Genomic DNA, 20,721 nt, shown 5'->3' with positions numbered 1-20,721 from the left:
GTGGGACGGGGATCGGGAGCAGGGCGGAGGTGCTTTAAGTGTGGTGGAAGGGGCAGGTGACAGGGTTCAGTTGCGTGGGGGGTCGCGGGTCACAGGGTGGGGGTGGTATGTGTGGGCTTCCTTGTCCCCATCTCCGTGTCCGTGACTCCTAAGGGCTCCAGCCTCCGTTTGGAAAGCATTAGGCTGTGTGCACTAGCTGGGTGGTCTCTGGTTCTCTGCATCTCAATTCTTCAGCTTTTGAAACCAGGGCCTCGCTATGTGGTGAAGAAGATCGTCCCAGGTCACTTTCATGCTGGAACCACTGTCCCAGTCGTTTTCCTGTCACCTCTCAAGATAAAAAGTTCAATTAAAAATAGTCAAACTCTCTGAACAGGCATTTCTCCAAAGAAATATGCAAATAGCCAATATACACACAAAAAGCTCAAAACCATTAGCCATTCAGGAAATGCATCCAAAACCACAACAAAACATCACTTCACACCCACTAGGATGGCTATGATCAAAAGAAAGATAATAACAAGTGTTTGCAAGGATGTGGAGAAATTAAAACCTCATACATTGCTGACAAGAAAGTAAAATGGTGCTGACACTTTGGAAAACATTTGGTGGTTCCCCAGAATGTTAAATGTAGAGTTACCATATGACTCAGCAACTCCACTCCTAAGCCAAAAGAAATGAAAATATATGGCTACACATAAACTTCTGTGCAGATGTTCATAACAGCAATACTCAAAATAGCAAAAAAAGTGGAAACAAATGTCCATCAATTGATAAATGGATAAATAAAATATAGTTACATAAAATGGAATATTATTTGGCCACAAAAAGGAATGGAACACTGATATTTGTTGAATGTGGATGAATTTTGAAAAGATTATGCTAAGCAAAAAGTCAATCGCAAGCAGTATGATTCCATTTATATGAAATACCCAGAATAGGAAAATCTGTGAAGACAGAGAGCAGATTAGTGATTGTATACAATGTGAGGAATTGGAGGGAATGGGGATTGACTACTAGTAGTGGGTATGGTATTTCTTTTGGGGGTGATAAAAATGTTATAAAATTGACTGTGGTGATGAATGCACAACTCTGAATATACTAAAAATCACTGAACTGTATATTTTAAATGAATGAATTGTATACTGTATGATTTATATCTCAAAAAAACTGGCTTCAAAAAAAGTTTAAAGTCATGCAGGAGACCCAGGTTCGATTCCTCGTCCATGCACTTCCCCAAAAACAAGCAAACAAACAAGGAAAGGAGGGAGGGAGGGTAGGTGTAAAGGCAGGAAGGGCAACTAAAGAGACAGTGAAAATTAAATGTAATACATGATCCCGGACGGAATCTAACAAGGATAAAGAGACGGATTAAAGAGACATTACTGGGACAAATGAAAAACTTGGAATATAGATTGTAAGCTATGTATTATTGTTAAAGTTCTTGAACTTTATAACGTCACTGAAAGTGATTACACAAGTTAATATCCTATCCTTGGGAAATGTACACCAAAGTATATTCTTTACACTTTACATAAAGAAGCACAATGTATACAATCTACTCAAATGTTCAAAAAGGAGGCAGAGGACTGATATAGATAGATGTAGATAAATAGATAAATGAAAAAATTACATGGCAAATGTGGCAAAACATTAAAATTGGTGGATCTGGGTATCTGGGGGGAAGGAGTGTGTGGAAGTTCTCTCTATGGGGTTTATTTTCACACATAGCCTATAAGTTTGAAATTATTTCAAACTAAAAAGTTTAAAGGAAAAAAAGAGTTAATGAATTCAAAAAACCTGGTTTTAATTAGTTATATGTAGTTAGGGTAGTTTAATAAATTACCTCAAAATTTGAAGTAGTCTAACCCAATAGAAGTTTATTTATCACTCACATAAAGTTCAATCCAGTGCTCCTTGTTGGCTGACAGACTTCCACATGCTCATTTATGGACAAAGGCCTCCTTCACGTTGAGCCGCCTACCACCTCTAGGGCTTTGGAATCTAGCCAATGGATAGAAAAAGTTACGAGAGGATCACACAGGTGTTTTCATGACCCAGGACTAGAAGTGATGCACATCACCTGTGCCCACATTTCATTGGCCAGAACCAAGTTACATGACCACACCTAACTGCAAGAGACGCTGGAAATTACAGTCCAACTGGCTGCCACGTGGATAAAGGAAATGGGCCTTAGTAAACCCACAGGAGTCTCTGCCACAGAACCTTTCTTATCCATCTTCAATACTTCTTTATCACTGCTTCAAGCCAATCTGAGATTGGCCACAATTGAGAAGAAGCCAGCCTTCTGTCCTTTGGATGGAACACAATAGTGTTACCTTTTACCTCCCACCAGCCAGCTCAGTGGCATAATTTAGATTTCAAAGTGGAGTTTTTCAGTGATGCTGTTGCAAACACTCTCCCAAGGGTTGCAGGTAAGTGCTCACCTCCTGATAAGAGGAAATGGACTCAGGTAGAAGACTAGATGATTGTAGTTGGGACAGAGCTATGAGAAGCCTCCAGAGGTTTCCTAGTTCAATCTCTCCAGTCGGCAGACCTGTCTTCACCCTCAGAGACAGGTAACAGCAAAATGCCCCAGGATTTGCAGATGGCATGATCTTATGTTTGGAAAATCCCAGGAAATCTACCACAAAGCTACTTAGAGGTAATAAATTCAGTAAAGTAATGGGATACAAGATTAATACACAAAAATCAGTAGTGATTCTATACACTAGTAATGACCTAACACAGGAGGCAATTAAGAAAAAAATTCCATTCACAATAGCAACTAAAAGAACCAAGTATCTAGAAATAAACTTAACCAAGATGTAAAGGACATGTACATAGAAAAGTACCAAGCATTGCTAAAAAAAAAAAAAAAAAAGCAAAGACCTAAATAGGTGGGAAGACATTCTGTGTCCTTGGATAGGAAAGCTAACATCATTTAAGATGTCAATTCTACCCAAATTTATCTACAGATTAATGCAAAACCAATCAAACCCATCAATTAATGTAATACACCATATCAACAAATCAAAGCAGAAAAACCACATGATCATCTCGATTGATCCAGAAAAGGCATTGACAAAATTCAACATCTTTTCCTGTTTAAAACACTTCAAAGGATAGGAATAGAAGGAAGGGAACTTCCTCAGAATGATAAAGGGAATATATGAAAAACTCACAGCTAACATCATCCTCTATAAGGAAAACCTGAAAACTTTCTGCCTAAGATCAGAAACAAGACAAGGATGTTCACTATCATCACTGTTATTCAACATTGTGTTGGAAGTTCTAGCCAGAGCAATTAGACAAGGAAAAGAAATACAAGGCATCAAAATTGGAAAGGAAGAAGTAAAACTCTCACTGTTTGCAGATGATAATGATACTATATGTCGAAACCCTGAAAAATCCACAGCAAAACTACTAGAGCTAATAAACAAGTACAGCAAAGTGGCAGATTATAAGATCAACACTCAAAAATCTGTAGTGTTTCTATACACTAGTAGTGAACAATCTGAGGGGGAAATCAAGAAACGAATTCCATTTACAATTGCAACCAAAAGAATAAAATATTTAGGAAAAGATTTAACTGAAGAGACAAAAGACCTATACAAAGAAAACTACAAGAAATTGTTAAAAGAAATCACAAAAGACCTAAATAGATGGAAGGGCATACCGGGTTCATGGATTGGAAGACTAAATATAGTTAAGATGTCAATTCTACCTAATTGATTTACAGATTCAATGCAATATGAATTAAAATCCCAAAAACTTACTTTTTAGAAATAGAAAAAACAATAATCAAATTTATCTGGAAGGGCAGGGTGCCCCGAATTGCTAAAAGTATCCTGAGAAAAAAAAATGAAGTCGGAGGTCTCACGCTACCTGACTTTAAGGCGTATTATGAAGCTACAGTAGTCAAAACAGCATGATACTGGCATAAAGATAGATATATTGACCAATGGAATTGAATAGAGTGTTCAGATATAGACTCTCTCATCTATGGACAATTGATCTTTGATAAGGCAGTCAAGCCAACTCACCTGGGACAGAACAGTCTCTTCAATAAACGGTGCCTAGAGAAATGGATATCCATTTGCAAAAGAATGAAAGAGGACCCATATCTCACACCCTATACAAAAGTTAACTCAAAATGGATCAAAGACCTAAACATTAGATCTAAGACCATAAAACTGTTAGAAGAAAATGTAGAGAAATATCTTATAAATCTTATACTTGGAGGCAGTTTTCTAGACCTTATACCCAAAGCAACAGCATTGAAGGAAGAAAGAAAGAAATGGGAACTCCTCAAAATTAAACACTTTTGCGCATCTAAGAACTTCGTCAAGAAAGTAAAAAGACAGCCTACACAATGGGAGACAATATTTTGGGAAATGGTTTATCAGATAAAGGTCTAGTATCCAGAATTTTTAAAGAGATTGTTCAACTCAACAACAAAAAGACAGCCAACCCAATTACAAAATGGGCAAAAGATTTGAACAGACCCTTCTCAGAAGAGGACATACAAATGGCCAAAAGGCACATGAAGAGATGCTCAAATTCCCTGGCTATTAGAGAAATTCAAATCAAAACCACAATGAGATATCATCTCACAACCACCAGAATGGCCATTATCAATAAAACAGAAAATAACAAGTGCTGGATAGGATATGGAGAAAGAGGCATACTTATCCACTGTTGGTGGGAATGTCAAATGGTACAACCTCTGTGGAAGGCAGTTTGGAGGTTCCTTAAAAAGCTAAATATAGAATTGCCATACAACCCAGTAATACCATTTTAGGTATCTACTCAGAGGACATGAAGGCAAGGACACAAATGGACATTTGCACACAAATGTTTATAGCAGCATTATTTACAATTGCAAAGAGATGGAAACAGTCAAAATGTCCATCAACAGATGAGTGGCTAAACAAACTGTGGTATATACATATGATGGAATATTATGCAGCCGTAAGAAAGAATAAGGTTATGAAGTATGTAACAACATGGATGGACCTTAAGGACATTATGTTGAGTGAGATTAGCCAGAAACAAAAGGACAAATACTGTATGGTCTCAGTGATATGAACTGACATTAGTGAATGAACTTGGAGAATTTCGTTGGTAACAGAGACCATCAGGAAGTAGAAATAGGGTAAGATATTGGGTAACTGGAGCTGAAGGGATACAGATTGTGCAACAAGACTGAATGTAAAAACTCAGAAATGGACAGCAGAATACTACCTAACTGTAATACAATTATGTTAAAACACTGAATGAAGCTGAATGTGAGAACGATAGAGGGAGGGGGGCTTGGGGCACAAATGAAATCAGAAAGAAAGATAGATGATGAAGACTGAGATGGTATAATCTAGGAATGCCTAGAGTGTACAATGATAGTGACTAAATGTACAAATTTTAAAAATGTTTTTGCATGAGGAAGAACAAAGGAATGTCATTCCCGCAGGGTGCTGAAATAGATGATAATATTTTAAAATTTCAACTTGTGTGTGAGACTAAAGCAAAAAATGTTTATTTGGTACAAAATTTGCATTTTGACTAGTGCATTTCCTGGGACAAGTTGTGTAGACAGCTTAATTGTACACCATGGGTGCATGGAACCTTGAGTGGGAAATGAGATTTTGTGAGTTTGTCCAGAGTGATGCCCCAATAAATCCCAGAGTGATTTGAACAGTGAATAAAGGATTGTTTGCAAGGTCCTCTTTGGGGAGTGGTGAAAAAGGGGGAAGGTTCAACTTCCCCAAATTGAATTCTTGATGTTCTCACAGGCAGTGTGGACAACCAAAGCTATAGGCTGAGCCCCCAGTCTTGGGGTTTGTTCATATGAAACTTAACCCCACAAAGGATAGGTCGAGCCTACTAAAAATTAGGCCTAAGAGTCACCCCCAGAAGAACCTCTTTTGTTGCTCAGACATGGCCTCTCTCTCCAGCCAACACAACAAGCAAACTCACCACCCTCCCCCTGTCTCCATGGGACATGACTTCCAGGGGTGTGGACCTCCCTGGCAACGTGGGACATAAATCCTAGAATAAGCTGAGACTCAGCATCAAGGGATTGAGAAAAACCCTAGAATGAGCTGAAACTGAGCATCAAGGGATTGAGAAAACCTTCTTGACCAAAAGGGGGAAGAGTGAAATGAGACAAAGTGTCAATGGCTGAGAGATTCCAAACAGAGTCGAGAGGTTATCCTGGAGGTTATTCTTATGCATCAAGTAGATATCATCTTGTTATTCAAGATGTAATGGAGAGGGCGGGCCGCGGTGGCTCAGCGGGCAAGAGTGCTTGCCTGCCGTGCCGGAGGACCCCGGTTCGATTCCCGGCCCCAGCCCATGTAAAAAACAAACAAACAAACAAAATATAATAAAACAAGAAAATGTTTAAAGATGTTTCCCTTTCTTCCTCCCTTCCTTCCTTCCATCCTTCCTTCCTTCTCTGTCTTTCCTTCCCTTCCTCAAAAAAAAAAAAAAAAAAAAAAAAAAAAAAAAGATGTAATGGAGAGGCTGGAGGGAACTGCCTGAAAATGTAGAGCTGTGTTCCAGTAGCCATGTTTCTTGATGATGATTGTATGATATAGCTTTCACAATGTGACTGTGTGATTGTGAAAACCTTGTGTCTGATGCTCCTTTTATCTACCTTGTCAACAGATGAGTAGAACACATGGAATAAAAATAAATAATAGGGGAAACAAATGTTAAAATAAATTTAGTTTGAGATGCTGGTGATGGATGAAGGGGAGGGGTAGGGGGTATGGTGTGTATAAATTGTTTTCTGTTTTTGTTTTGTCTCTTTTTCTGAATGGATGCTGGTGTTCCGGCAGGTGATCATGATGATGAGTGTGCGGCAATGTGGTGATATTGTGAATTGCTGATTGTGTATGTAGAATGGCATGATCAAAATGGGAGTGTTTGCGTTTGTTTGATGTGGGGTTTTTTTTTTTGGTATTTAAAAAAAATTTTTAATTAAAAAAAATCAAAACCTACTTTGCCTACTTGGAAAATTTAGTTATCAAATTTATTTGGAAGGGAAATCATCAAAAACATCCTTAAAAAGAAAACGAGGTGGGAGGACTTACATTTGCTGACTTTAAAGCTTATTATAAAGCCACAGTGGTCAAACAGCATGGTTTTAGCACAAAGATAGACATACTGATCGATGGAATTGTAGTGAAGTTCAGAAATAGACCCTCAGATCTATGGTCAATTGATTTTTGACAAGACCCCAAATCCACTGAACTAGACAGAATAGTCTCTTCAATAAATGAGGCTGGGAGAACTGGATATCCATATCCAAAGGAATGAAAAAATTAACTCAAAGTGGATAAAAGACCTAAATATAACAGCCAGTACCAAAAAACTCCTAGAAGAAAAACAGGGAAACATCTTCAAGATCTAGTGATAGGAGGTAGCTTCTTAGACCTTACACCCAAAGCACAAACAACAAAAGATAAAAAAGATAAATGGGAATTCCTCAAGATTCAACTCTTCTCTGCTTCAAAGGACTTTGTCAAAAAGATGAAGAGGCAGCCAAGTCAATGGAAGAGAATATTTGGTAACCATATATCTGAAATTGATTTGATATCAAGAATATATAAAGAAATCCTACAACTCAACAATAAAAGAACAACCCAACTATAAAATGGGCAAAAGATATGAATAGACATTTTTTCCAAAGAGAAAATACAAATGGCTAAAAAAGCACATGAAAAGATGTTCATCTTTTCTATTAGGGAAATGCAAATAAAAACTACAATGAGATTATCATCTAACACTGATAAGAATGGCTGCTATGAAACAAATAGAAAACTACAGCTTTTAGAGAGGATGTGTAGAAATTGGAACACTTATTCACTGCTGGTGGGAATATAAAATGGTACAACCAATGCAGAACATAGTGTGGCAGTTCTTCAGAAAACTAAATATTGAGTTGCCTTACCACCCAACAATTATGCTACTCAGTATATACCCAGAATATCTGAAAGCAGGAATATGAACAGACATATGCATACCAATGTTCATAGCACTGGCATTATTTACAATGCCAAAAGATGGAAACAATCCAAATATCCATGAATAGATAAGTGGATAAGCAAAATATGGTATATACATGCAATGGATTATGCAGTAGTAAGAAGAAATGACTGATGTCCAGAAGTACATGACAAGATGGATGAACCTTGAGGACATAAGGCTGTGTGAAATAAGTCAGACACAAAAGGGCAGATTTTATATGATTTCACTAATAAGAACTAACTAAAATATGTAAACTCACAGTTTTAGGGTGCATGGGGAGTTCAGTGGTAGAATTTTTGCTTGCCATGCAGGAGACCTGGGTTCAATTCCCAGACCATGCACTCCAAAAACAAACAAAAAAATTAAAAGTCTTAAAAGATAGAACATAGGGTATCCAGAGAGACTGAAGCTAAAGAAAGGAGAGCGATTACTTAATATGTACAGAATTGTTAATCAGGTTGAACTTAAATTTTGGGGAATGGATAGAAGTGATGGTAGCGCTTTACTGGGATTACAAATAATAGTGCCATATTATAGGTGAATTTGATTGAAAGGGGTTGTTTAAAGTTATGTATGTCACCAATTACCACTACAATTAAATACATTCTTACATGAACCACACCAAATATATGACACTTGTACAAAGAGTTAATAATAGAGGGAAATCCCCTATACAAATTATGGACTACATTTAACAGTAATATTAATATTCTACCATCAACAGTAACAGGTGTAATGAGAGGATACTATGAACAACTTTATGCTAATAAATTAGACAACATAGATGAAATGGACAACTTCCTAGAAAGGCATGAACAACCAACACTGACTTAAGAAGAAATAGATGACCTCAACAAACCAATCACAAGTAAAGAAATTGAATTAGTCATTAAGAGGCTCCCAAAAAAGAAAATTCCAGGACCAGATGGCTTCACATGTGAATTCTACCAAACATTCAAGAAAGAATTAGTACCAATCCTGCTCAAACTCTTCAAAAAACTGAAGAGGAGGGAAGGCTACCTAACTCATTCTACGAAGCCAACATCACCCTCGAACCAAAGCCAGACAAAGATACTACAAGAAAAGAAAAGACTAATCTCTCAAATGAATACAGATGCAAAAATCCTCAACAAAATTCTTGCAAATCAAATCCAGCACCACATTAAAAGAATTATACACCATGACCAAGTAGGATTCATCCCAGGTATGCAAGAATGGTTTGACATAAGAAAATCAAATAATGTAAAACATCGTATCAACAAATCAAAGCAGAAAAATCACATGATCATCTTGATTGATGCAGAAAAGGCATGTGACAAAATTCAACATCTTTTCCTGTTGAAAACACTTCAAAGGATAGGAATAAAAGAGAACTTTCTCAACATGATAACGGGAATATATGAAAAACCCACAGCTAGCATCATCCTCAATGGGAAAAAAACGGAAAAATTTCTCCCTAAGGTCAGGAACAAGCAAGGATGTCCACTATCATCATTGTTACTCAACACTGTGTTGGATGTTCTAGCCAGAGCAATTAGACAAGAAAAAGAAATACAGGCATTAAAGTTGGAAAGGAAGAAATAAAACTCTCACTGTTTGCAGATGATGTGATACTATATGTTCAAAACTCTGAAAGATCCACAGCAAAACTACTAAAGCTAATAAGTGAGTACAGCAAGGTGGTAGGTTACAAGATCAACACTCAAAAATCTGTAGTGTTTCTATGTACTAGAAATGAACAATCTGAGGGGGAAATCTAGATAAAATTGCATTCACAATTGCAACCAAAAGAATAAAATATTTAGGAATAAATTTGACTAAGGATACAAAAGACCTATACAAAGAAAACTACAAGAAATTGCTCAAAGAAATCACAAAAGACCTAAATAAATGGAAGGGCATACTGTGTTCATGGACTGGAAGACTAAATATAGTTAGGATGTCAATTCTACCTAAATTGATTTATAGATTCAATGCAATAACAATTTAAATCCCAAAAACTTCCTTTTCAGAAATAGAAAAAACAATAACCAATTTATCTGGAGGGGCAGGGTGTCCCAAATAGCTGAAAATATCCTGAGAAAGAAAAATGAAGTTGGAGGTCTCACATTACCTGACTTTAAGGGGTATTACAAAACTACAGTGGTCAAAACAGCATGGTACTAAATTTTTAAAAAATGTTTTTACATGAGGAAGAACAAAGGAATGTCATTACTGCAAGGGGCTGAAAATAGATGGTAATTAATATTTTAAAATTTTACCTTATGTGTGAGACTAAAACAAAAAAATGTTTATTTGGTACAAAATTTATATTTTGACTAGTGCATTTACTAATATAACTTATGTAGACAGCTTAACTGAACACCATAAGTACATGGAACCTTGAGTAGGACATGAGATTTTGTTGGTTTGTCTAGAGTGATGCCCCGATAAATCTCAGAGTGACTTGAACAGTGAATAAAAAAGTATTTGCAAAGTCCCCTTCAGGGAATGGTAAGAAGGGGGGAAAATTCAACTTCCCCAAGTTGAATTCTTGATATTCTCACAAGCAGTGCGGACAACCAAAGCTATAGGCTGAGCCCCCAGTCTTGGGGTTTCTTCATATGAAACTGAACCCCACAAAGGATAGGTCAAGCCTACTTAAAATTAGGCCTAAGAGTCACCCCCAGGAGAACCTCTTTTGTTGCTCAGATGCGGCCTATCTCTCAGCCAACATGGCAAGCAAACTCACTGCCCTTCCCCTCTCTACATGGGACATGACTCCCAGGGGTGTAAACCTCCCTGTTATCATGGGTCAGAAATCCTAGAATGACCTGGGACTCAGCATCAAGGAATTGAGAAAACCTTCTTGACCAAAATGGGGAAGAGAGAAATGAGACAAAATAAAGTGTCAGTGGCTGAGAGTTTCAAACAGAGCCAAGAAGTTATCCTGGAGGTTGTTCTTACACATTATATAGATATCCCCTTTTAGGTTTAAGGAGTATTAAAGAGGCCAGAGAGAAGTGCCTGAAAATGTAGAGCTGTGTTCCAGTAGCTGTGTTTCTTGAAGATGATTGTATAATGATATAGCTTTCAGAAGTGACTGTGTGATTGTGAAAACCTTGTTCTGATGCTCCTTTTATCTACTGTATGGACAGATGAGTAAAAAATATGGATTAAAAATAGATAATGGGGGGAACAAATGTTAAATAAATTGGGTACAGGGAAATACTAGTGGTCAATGAGAGGGAGGGGTAAAGGGTATGGTATGTATGAGTTTTTTCTTTTTTATTTTTATTTCTTTTTCTGGAGTGATGTAAATCTTCTGAGAAAGATCATGGTGATGAATATACAACTATGTGATGATATTGTGAGTCATTGACTGCATACCAAGTATGGAATATTCATACGTAAAAATGTTTGCATTGTATATTGATTGATTTTATTAATAAAAATTTTTAAAAAAAGATGGAGATCTCTGAAACTTTAGCTCCATCTTTCTTAAAGTCAGCTGTGCAGCCACTTCTGACTTTTATAAGTCCCACATCTGGCTGTGCCTTTCATTTCTGGTGACTTACCTCGAGCCAACAAGATACCTGAAGTATCTGAGTCACCCTCTTTTGCTTTTCTAGAAAACCACTCTATACCCAACTTTCAATGTGATCTCTGGCAGAATCGTTGGTTTTGTGAACACAGGAAGGTAAGAGGCTTTGGGAGAGTAGAGGAATGATGATTGATGAGGACACCCCCACAGTGGCTCAAGCATCCAGTCTAGATCACTGAGAGAGCTAAGAATGGGCCTTGGAAACTAAGATTCCCACTGGAACCAGCTCATCCTCTAAACCGAGCAACAGGGAAGGCATGTTGACAGCACTTTAGAAGCTGGGAAAAGTCTGCAGGTAGCAGAGGTTACTTTCAGGTCCTCTATCACTTTGGGCTCTTCACTTGCCACACTCAGGCATCAGTGGAGGAGCTGGTTCTACAAAGGAGGCACTTAGGGATGATACGCAGGCTGGAGGGAGTTGAGATTAAAGCTATGTTTCTAAAGACTTTGCACATAAGATGAAGAAAACCCAGAGAGATTTGAGGGTTAACAGAATCCCCAAGCCACTCCTTACTGACTTCACTGCCCAGATACCCAATCAATAAGCAGGTATTTATTTAATCAGTGAGTCAAGGAGGAAAAGAGTTTGGGCTTTAGAATCAGATTGCCCAGTCCTTGAATCCCAGCCCTGTCCCACACCTGATTTAAACTTACCCAAGTTTCCTTATCTGAGCCTTAGTTCTCCCATCTATGAAATGGGTCAGTACATTCCCTAACTCATCGACAGTGACTACCAGGGGTAATGAGGCACTGCTTGTAAAGAGCGTGGCATGTGGCTTGACACTTGGCAAGTGGTCAGTGTACTAGCAGCTCTTCCTGCACTGCACATTGTGGGTGTGTGCTAGGGGAAGGATGCAAATGGTTCAGGCCTCAAGAGGCTCACAGGTGGGGAGCAGAGGCCATGTCCTTACCTGGGGAGCCAATGCTCACCCAAGTGGAGTCTTCTTGCCGAGCCTTCCTGTCACCCATGTCTCAGCCACTCTGGCTCTGCCCCCACTGAGGCACACATGCAACGGAATCATCAGATGGACTGATTCCTGGTCTTGGGGTTAGATGCCTGCTGGCTGATAGAATACCCTGACCCCATTAAAATGAACATCTCCTTAAGAGGTCTTTAAAAAGAGAAGATACTGGTTTGCATTTGGGGCAGTGTGGAGGACAAGCAGGGAGCTGTTTTGGCACAAATGGATTCCTGGAGGCCCCTGGAGTTTGAATTTACGTATAGACCTGGCTGGGGGTCTCTGCACTGTCAGAGAAGATGGCCAAGGGTATAGACAGAAAGCAACAAGGACTTTGATGAGGCTTTGAGAGGACCTTACTCAATGACGTCACCAAGGAAATATCCAAACTAGTGTCCCTGATGGGCAGAAAGCGAAGAGATCTGTGCCGGGTAATTAGAAGTTCCTGAACAAGGGAAGCAGGGCCAACAGGCCAGAAGAAAGCCTGTTGGGAGGGGGATCAATGGGCAAATTGGGTTCAGCTTCTATAGCGACAGGGATCAGGTACCCTTAGCAGCTCTGCCTTCCTTCCCTCCAGCGGGTGCTGATGCTTGCCAGCATCATTTGCAAGACCTCTCGTTTCTGTTTTTGTTGTCTATTTCCAAATGACAAATAAGATGCATGCTCATTGCAAAAAAAAAAGTTTGGAAAGTATATCATCCACAACCTTTCCAACTAGAGACTACCATTCTTAATGGTTTTATATGTTTCATCCAGTCTTTTTAAATGCATTTTTGTACATAACTGGAGTCATACAGGGCATGCATTTTTGTAGTTCACTTTTTCCACAAAATACATAATAATTTAATTATTTCTTCAGGTTATTAAAAGTGCTCAGTAAACATTATTTTTAACTATACTGCTTTTTAAATCACAGAACATACTTAAAGCTCAAACCCATAGGTCACACACTACAGGAAACCTTTGGGTTCCCAGCCCCCAGAATTGCCCTTGACCATATTCCTGATAGGGTTAACAGTGAAAAAGTACCAACCGTGGCAGGAGGTGATCCGTGATTCTCTTTTTCTCTACACAGTCCGCTGAAACTGGAACTGAAACAATCCAATGTTGATTCCTTCGATGTGAGTTATTTTTCTCCGCATTCCTTGAGTGTGTCCTCCAAGCAGGGCTGTATAGGCTCCAGGAGAAACAGCAAGGTCCCTGAAAGGGATGCACTGCAGTTTCAGAGGGAACAGGACACCCACATTTGAACATTAACTATCCATGAGGGTCCCTGTCTGGGGGGCTAACGGGGTGATTGGATGTGGCCATTAAGGGCGTGAGCTTAGGAGTAAGATAAACCTGGGTTCTTGTACCACCTCTGCCACTTTCTAGCTGTGTGACCTTAGGGAAATCACTTAGCCTCTCTGAGCCTCAGTTCCCTAGTCTGTGAAATGGGAATAAGAAGAGTACCTACCTAAAATGGGGGTTATAATACGAAGAGAGGGAGTGAATGGAGAAAGATGCCTTGATGAGGCATGTCACACCTGGTAAGCTCTCGGTGAGTGGTCTTGCCTGTGACAGTGGTGCCCAGGTACACTGTCCCTCACCCCAGCCCTGGTGGGTTTCAGAATGGAGAATTTCAGAGAATTTGGGAGAACCCTGTACAGTGCTCTGTAGTCTAACACATGTCAGTTCTGTGATAAAATGTATGAATATTCTCATAAACTGGAATAAAGAAACAACAAATAGCCTTGTGACAGTTCTTGTCAGATTTGCCATAAAATGGGCCTCATACATTTATGGAAAAGTAAGTTTCAGAGACCTGGAGATTTCAAAACAAAACAGCCCATTATTCACAATTACCAAACCTCCATGTGTTGGAGGTTTCACATAATTGTGAATAATGGGCTGTTTTGTTTTGTTTTTTTTAAATATTTTTATTGATGGATCTTCACAAACATACAGTCCATACATGGTATACAATCAGTGGCTCACAATATCATGACATAGTTGTGTATTCTTCACAATAATCATTTTTTTATGAAACATAACCACATACAAATACAAACATTCTTATCATAGGATCATTCCATTCTTGTTATATAATCAATAACTCACAAAATTATGACATAGTTATATATTCATCCTCATGATCATTTCTCAGAACATTTGCATCAATTCAGAAAGAGAAATAAAAAGAAAACAGAAAAAATGCATACATACCATACTCTTACCCCTCCCTTTCATTGATCACTAGCATTTCAATCTACTAAATTTATTTTAACATTTGTTCCCCCTATTATTTATTTATTTTTAATCCATATGTTCTACTCACCTGTTGATAAGGTAGATAAAAGGAGCATCAGACACAAGGTTTTCACAACCACACAGTCACATTGGGAAAGTTATTTCATTATACATTCATTAAGAAACATGGCTAGTAGAACACAGCTCTACATTTTCAGGCAATTCCCTCCAGCTTCTCCATGACACCTTAACTAAACAGGTGATATCTATTTAATGCGTAAGACTAACCTCCAGGATAACCTCTCAACTCTGGAATCTCTCAGCTATTGACACTTTATTTTGTCTCATTTCGCTCTATAAGGGGCTGTTTATCTGTAATTGTGGCAGTCAAGGTCAACCTCTATTTTGTAAATGGATGGCATGTCGTTTCCAAAGGTGGGAGACAAGTGTTCCTCCTTTGACTCCTGTCTTTATTCATGACTATATTTGATTCCTTTGCTCTGGCATCCCCTCTGCTCCAGGTGCGGCCAATGGAAACCATCCTCAATTACTATGCACAGCACACCATATACCCCTCTCTCAATGGTAAGGAACAGCTGCTACTGGTTGGTCCAGCAATGTTGGATTCTACCATCCTGTGGGCTTTGTGGTTCCTCCATTCATTCATTCATTCATTCATTCACCATTTACGAAGCTGAGCCTCTCTTCGGTCCCAGCTGGGGGACTGGCAAGGGTGTTCCTTCCCCCATGGAATGCACACTTTGTTGGGAAGGCAGATGTGTAGCAGGCAGTGACAACACAGTGTGCTGAGTGATGGAAGGAATCCTGGGAACTGCAGGAGCTAGAAGCAAGCACTGAGCACAGGCTTAGAGGTTGGGCAAAGCTTCCAGGAGGAAGGGGGTCTAAGCTGAGGCCCGAGGATAAAGAGTCAGTCCAAGAGAAAAAGCGCATTCCAGGTAACACATGGACAGCACCTGGAATTAGCACACCTGGTTCTGGGCCAGGTCACTGGTTGACTTGGAGGGTGACTGTGATGGAGGCAACACTTGGAAAATGACCATCCAAGAACCCAGCAGACCTTCTGCTATCCCAGGGCCTCTTCAGCCTGTCTAACACCCTACCTTTTACAACAAAGAGAGAACAGCATCATAATCATCCTGGAAAAGAGAAAGTCAGGAGATAGTGGTCCTCAGGGATGAATCCCATGTTACAAACAGCATGCCCCAGCCCTAGCCACTTTGAGTGTTGGTTAAGGGCTGGATTTCATACAAGCTGACAGAGTCCCAACATACTGTCCACCTCAATCCATGCCTGAAGGGGCTTCATTTCCCAGGCTCCCATACCCCCAAACCAGGGCTGAATCCAATTGCATACTGCATTTGAAGAAAGGCCCACTCTCTAGGGCAGCTGCAAAGGCAATGCTACATCTGCACATCTCCTCAATCCTCTCTTTTCCAATCCCCTCTCTCTGCTGTTTATCTTTCAGAAAAGCTTGAGGAGGGCCTCCCACTCCCTCTGCCAAAGGCTGCCTACCTCAGGCACGTGGTGGTCCGAATTCATGAGGTCAGTGAGAAGTGGGGTCTGGGCAGAAACTCAAAATCCTGGATATAGAAGGATCTCCTAAATCTTGCTTGCGTTGTGTATCCAATTTTATGGAAAATAATATATTTTGCATGTTATATTTTTGAGTTTTCAATGTCAGGTTTCAAGTAACTGGAATCTTGGCTTCATGTGTAATTGCTCAGTTACCAATAATCAGTTCAAAAATATTGAACATCTACAACATGCAAGGCACTTTAGCTATGTGTGAGGAAAGGAAACTGAGCAAAAGAGTTGGATTACACACACCACCTCTGCGGTGGCAAGGAGCCACTTGAGCAAGTTTAGAATCTCCTTGGTGGTGTGATGGTCTTGGCTGGGCCACCAACCAGCCCTCCTGCCCACAGCAGCGAGAAATGGTTTCTGACAAAAATCGACCTGGCCTTTCATGCCCAGAATCCATGTCCTCTAGACAGAAGATTCCTGGCAGAGGCAGAGGAGTAGCCTCAGTCCACATCCAGGTGTGCACAGACCTCCTGGGAGAGAAGATTCTAGAATACGTGACATTTATGGATGTCTTCCAGAAAGCAGCAGCTTGGGAAATGCAGGTAAATTCCTAGAGGCAAGCATCTGATAGGGACAGTATTTTATAAAGTCCTCCAGAGCGTCAGGACTTGGTTTCCATGCTGATCTGGTTTTCAGCTTGAATGAGAACTTGCCTCTCCCAACTTGTCTGCTTTCCAAGAAGCTCCTGTGTAGCTCAGGAAATGATCTTCTTGTATGTTCTTTTTGCCTTCTTGCCAGAATTTCTTGTACATTGGGGCCAACCTTGGTTAGGCTGAAGGTGGAGGAAGAGGAGCGACTGTGGCTAGAAGAATGAACGACCCCGCAGCGGGACCTGCCCTGCCCCTGTGGAGGCACCGAGACTGCAGCCATATTGCCTCCTCCCCCTGAGCTCCCTCTGTCCCCATGTGTACAGGTCACCAGGGAGTCTATGGCCCCTGAAGACACACCTGACCACAGACCACCTCCCCTGCCCTTTCTCCTCTTCCTCCTTCTCCTGCCCACGCCCTTACATATTGTCTTTGTAGCTGTCCTCAGTCATACTTTGGGGAACTCAACCCCAACTCCTTACCAGGCAGTCACTAGAACAAACTTTGGTGAGGGAAAAAAGCATGAGCAATGGCCAATCTCTATACTGCCCAAAGGATCCTGCTCAACATTAAACATGTTGAATGATTTAGTTGTATCATTTGATGTTATGGTTAAGGGAACAAGAGTCAGCAGATTCAAAACCTTATTTTTCCACTTATTTAGCATGTAATAATTTTGGGGATGGGGCCATAGGACTATCCAGCCTCTATTTAGATTACACATCTATCTGACAAACCTTGATTTCAACTTTCTGATGCATTTCCTCGTTAGTATCTACCTCTCGGCTTGGCATTGGAGGATTTAAAGGCGAACGAGTAAAACACATGGGCTCTGCCTTCATTAAGCTTACAGTCAAATACAGAGACCTGCAAACATTTTCTGTAAAGGGCCATACAGTAAATACTTCAGACTTTGCAGCTCATATGGTTTCTGTCGCAACTATTCAACTCTGCCACTGCAGCAGAAAAAGCCAAAGAGAGCGAATGAGTGAGTGTGGCCAGGTTCCAATAACACTTCATTCACAAAAACAGACAGCAGACTAGATTTGACCAACTAGATTACACTTTGCCAACCCCTGGCCTAAAAACACCATCCACCATGAATGCAAGCCTCATTTAAAATTGGGAAATTTGCTAATACGTCATAATGGATGCAAGAGCAATAAGGAGCAAGGCTCGGGGCGTAATTGACCTGCTTTAAATTTGGGCCCCACCATTTCTTCACTAGGTCAGCAATTTACTAAAGCTCTCTGAACCTCAGATTCTTCTGTTGGAAAACAGGGAAAATCAGTTTGAAATAAGTAAAGTGCTCTGGATGACTCTTGACATATACTATGCTAAATCAACAAATTATAGTTACCATTGCCATCATCATCCATTTCTAATTTTTAAAAAAATTCTTAATATAGTGGGAAAAATTACATTTTCTAATAAAAAAAAATCTCTGCCTGAAACCAACAAACAGTATCATACTTTTGGCGATCATAGAGATAGTCTTCTGTTTTTATCCCAGAAGCTCCAGGAAATTAGCCAAGTATGTCAATCAATGCCCTTGGCCAGGAAATTCCAAGGCAAAAAAACAGGGAAGAAAGGAAATTGTCAATAAGGGTGGTGAAAGATAATAACCAAAGCCAAATTTTATCCTGGAAGACTCAGTTAATTGACCATGAAAGTTTCCATTTTTCCTGCAGATTATTGTATCTTACCCTATCGCCTTGACCATGGGCTGCTGAAGAGAAAATAATTTATTAAAAAAAAAAAAACGTTTTCCTCCTCTGGCCTCTCCTCCTTTGTTTCTGCATCTTTTGGTTACAGAGGCTCCCCTGTCCTCATGGATAATCACCTCCAGTTTTCCTGGCCAAGGACACTGGGCAATCCTGGCTACTTGCCCAGATCTCCCACAGTGGAGGAGATGCCTCCTCCAATTCAAAGGGCTCGCTTGGCATATGTACCTCTTTTGCTTGCTGAGCGCCTGCTGTTTTAAGTCAACAGGCATGTATGCAGATTGAAAAATAAGGACCGAGTCACAACAAATCCACTGTTGTCTGAAAGCTGTGAGCAAAGGCTGACACTCTTTTAAGAGTTCATGTGTACACTGACTGCAGATTCCTCAGTTAGCCAGGCCAGTGCCATAGGCTAGCAAGTCTTCCTACAGATGCTAACCCCCTGTCAGATCTCCTGTAAGGGCCAGACAGGTAAAAGAACACACTAGTAAGTGGCCACGTTTGGCAAATTTAGAAAAAAACTTGACCTTTGAAAAGACTTGACATGATGCTTTGGGTTGTGGATGACAGGCACCCAATTTGACTGGGCTGATTGAGAAAACAGAAGACTTTTGCAGAAAGCAAACAAGTGGAAGAGCAGGGGAAGAGTTGGGCCTCCAAAACAGTAAGTACTGGAATTCCACCAAGACCCTCTTCTACAGCTCTGCCTCTGTGCCACGTGCGCCTCTTCCTTCTCTCACACCCACTTCCGCTTCTGCTTCCTGCACCTGCAGGTGGAGGGCAGTGCGGGGTTTGCCCCATGGCACACCTCCACCTTCTGCTGCACAGAAGCAGGACTGCCAAATATGACCAGCCCTTGGTTGCACCAGTCACAGCAGGATCCATGGTTGAGATGCTAGGGAATGCTGAGGTCTCTCAACCTCGGCACTATTACATTTTGACCCAGATAATTCTGTGCTGCAGGGGCTGTCCTGAGCACTGTAGTATGTTTCGCAGCATACCTTGCCTCCACCCTCTAGATGACAGTAACATCACTACCACCAACCCCCGTTGTGCCGACCAAAAATATCTCCAAACATTTCCCAGAGCCCTTCGGGGGTTAAAATTGTTGCCAACTGAGAACCACTGATGTAAAAGAAAGAAAAGAGACTCCCCTAGCACATCATCTTCTGCTGGAGAAGGATGGCCCTAAGTTACCCCCATCCCAGGGGAGCACAGGAAATTCCACCCTCTCTAATACAGCCACCAGCAAATATCTCAAGAGCCAAGTCCCTGAGGAGTTTTCTATTCCCAAGTGTCACTCTCTTTAAAAAGGAGACTGTTAAATCTGCTGAGAGCCAAACTCATGCAGGGCTTCACAGAAATGGAGGTGGTTTTCCAAGAAGTATGGGAGTTCTCTAAGAAGTGAAGCAAAGACTGACACACACACTCACCTACATACCTATGTTGCTGAAGCAGCCAAGTCACAAAGATACCTCAAGATTTTTAACTACTAAAGCTATCCACAATAAAGTGACCCATTTCACTGTAAAAAGCTGTCTGCCAATAGGGTAAGATATTGGGTAATTGGAGCTGAAGGGATACACATTGTGCAACAGGACTGAATATAAAAACTCAGAAATGGACAGCACAATACTACCTAACTGTAATACAATTATGTTAAAACACTGAATGAAGCTGAATGTGAGAACGAAAGAAGGAGGAGGGCTGGGGGCATAAATGTAATCACAAAGAAAGATAGATGATAAAAATTGAGACAGTGTAATCTAGGAATGCCTAGAGTGTATAATGATAGTGACTAAATGTACAAATTTAAAAAATGTTTCTGCATGAGGAAGAACAAAGGAATGTCATTACTGCAGGGTGCTGAAAATAGATGGTAATTAATATTTTAAAATTTCAACCTATGTGAGAGACTAAAGCAAAAAATGTTTATTTGGCACAAAATTTTTATTTTGACTAGTGCATCTTCTAATATAACTTATGTAGATAGTTGGTTGAAC

The 20,721-nt window shown here is 40.2% G+C and overlaps 1 protein-coding gene across 10 annotated transcripts in view; it reads left to right on the top strand.

Annotated features, from left to right (window-relative positions):
• LOC143690990 (lipopolysaccharide-binding protein-like) overlaps positions 1-17,580 on the top strand; it is a 52,282-nt gene extending 34,702 nt beyond the window's left edge. For 8 of the 10 annotated variants that reach the window (XM_077168860.1, XM_077168887.1, XM_077168868.1 and 5 more), the window contains 5 exons: positions 11,643-11,710; positions 13,649-13,694; positions 15,324-15,387; positions 16,289-16,365; positions 17,146-17,580. In XM_077168860.1, coding sequence (XP_077024975.1) covers positions 11,643-11,710; positions 13,649-13,694; positions 15,324-15,387; positions 16,289-16,365; positions 17,146-17,178 — 288 coding nt within the window. In that variant the 3' untranslated portion in view covers positions 17,179-17,580. The remainder of the gene's footprint in view (positions 1-11,642; positions 11,711-13,648; positions 13,695-15,323; positions 15,388-16,288; positions 16,366-17,145) is intronic. The other 2 variants (XM_077168879.1, XM_077168928.1) reach the window with 2 other exon arrangements.
• The last annotated feature ends 3,141 nt before the right edge of the window (positions 17,581-20,721 follow it).

Source organism: Tamandua tetradactyla, chromosome 1 (assembly GCF_023851605.1).
Source record: "Tamandua tetradactyla isolate mTamTet1 chromosome 1, mTamTet1.pri, whole genome shotgun sequence".
NCBI lineage: Eukaryota > Metazoa > Chordata > Mammalia > Pilosa > Myrmecophagidae > Tamandua > Tamandua tetradactyla.
Note: the sequence above shows the minus strand (reverse complement) of the source record. Positions and strands in the feature narration are given on the sequence as shown.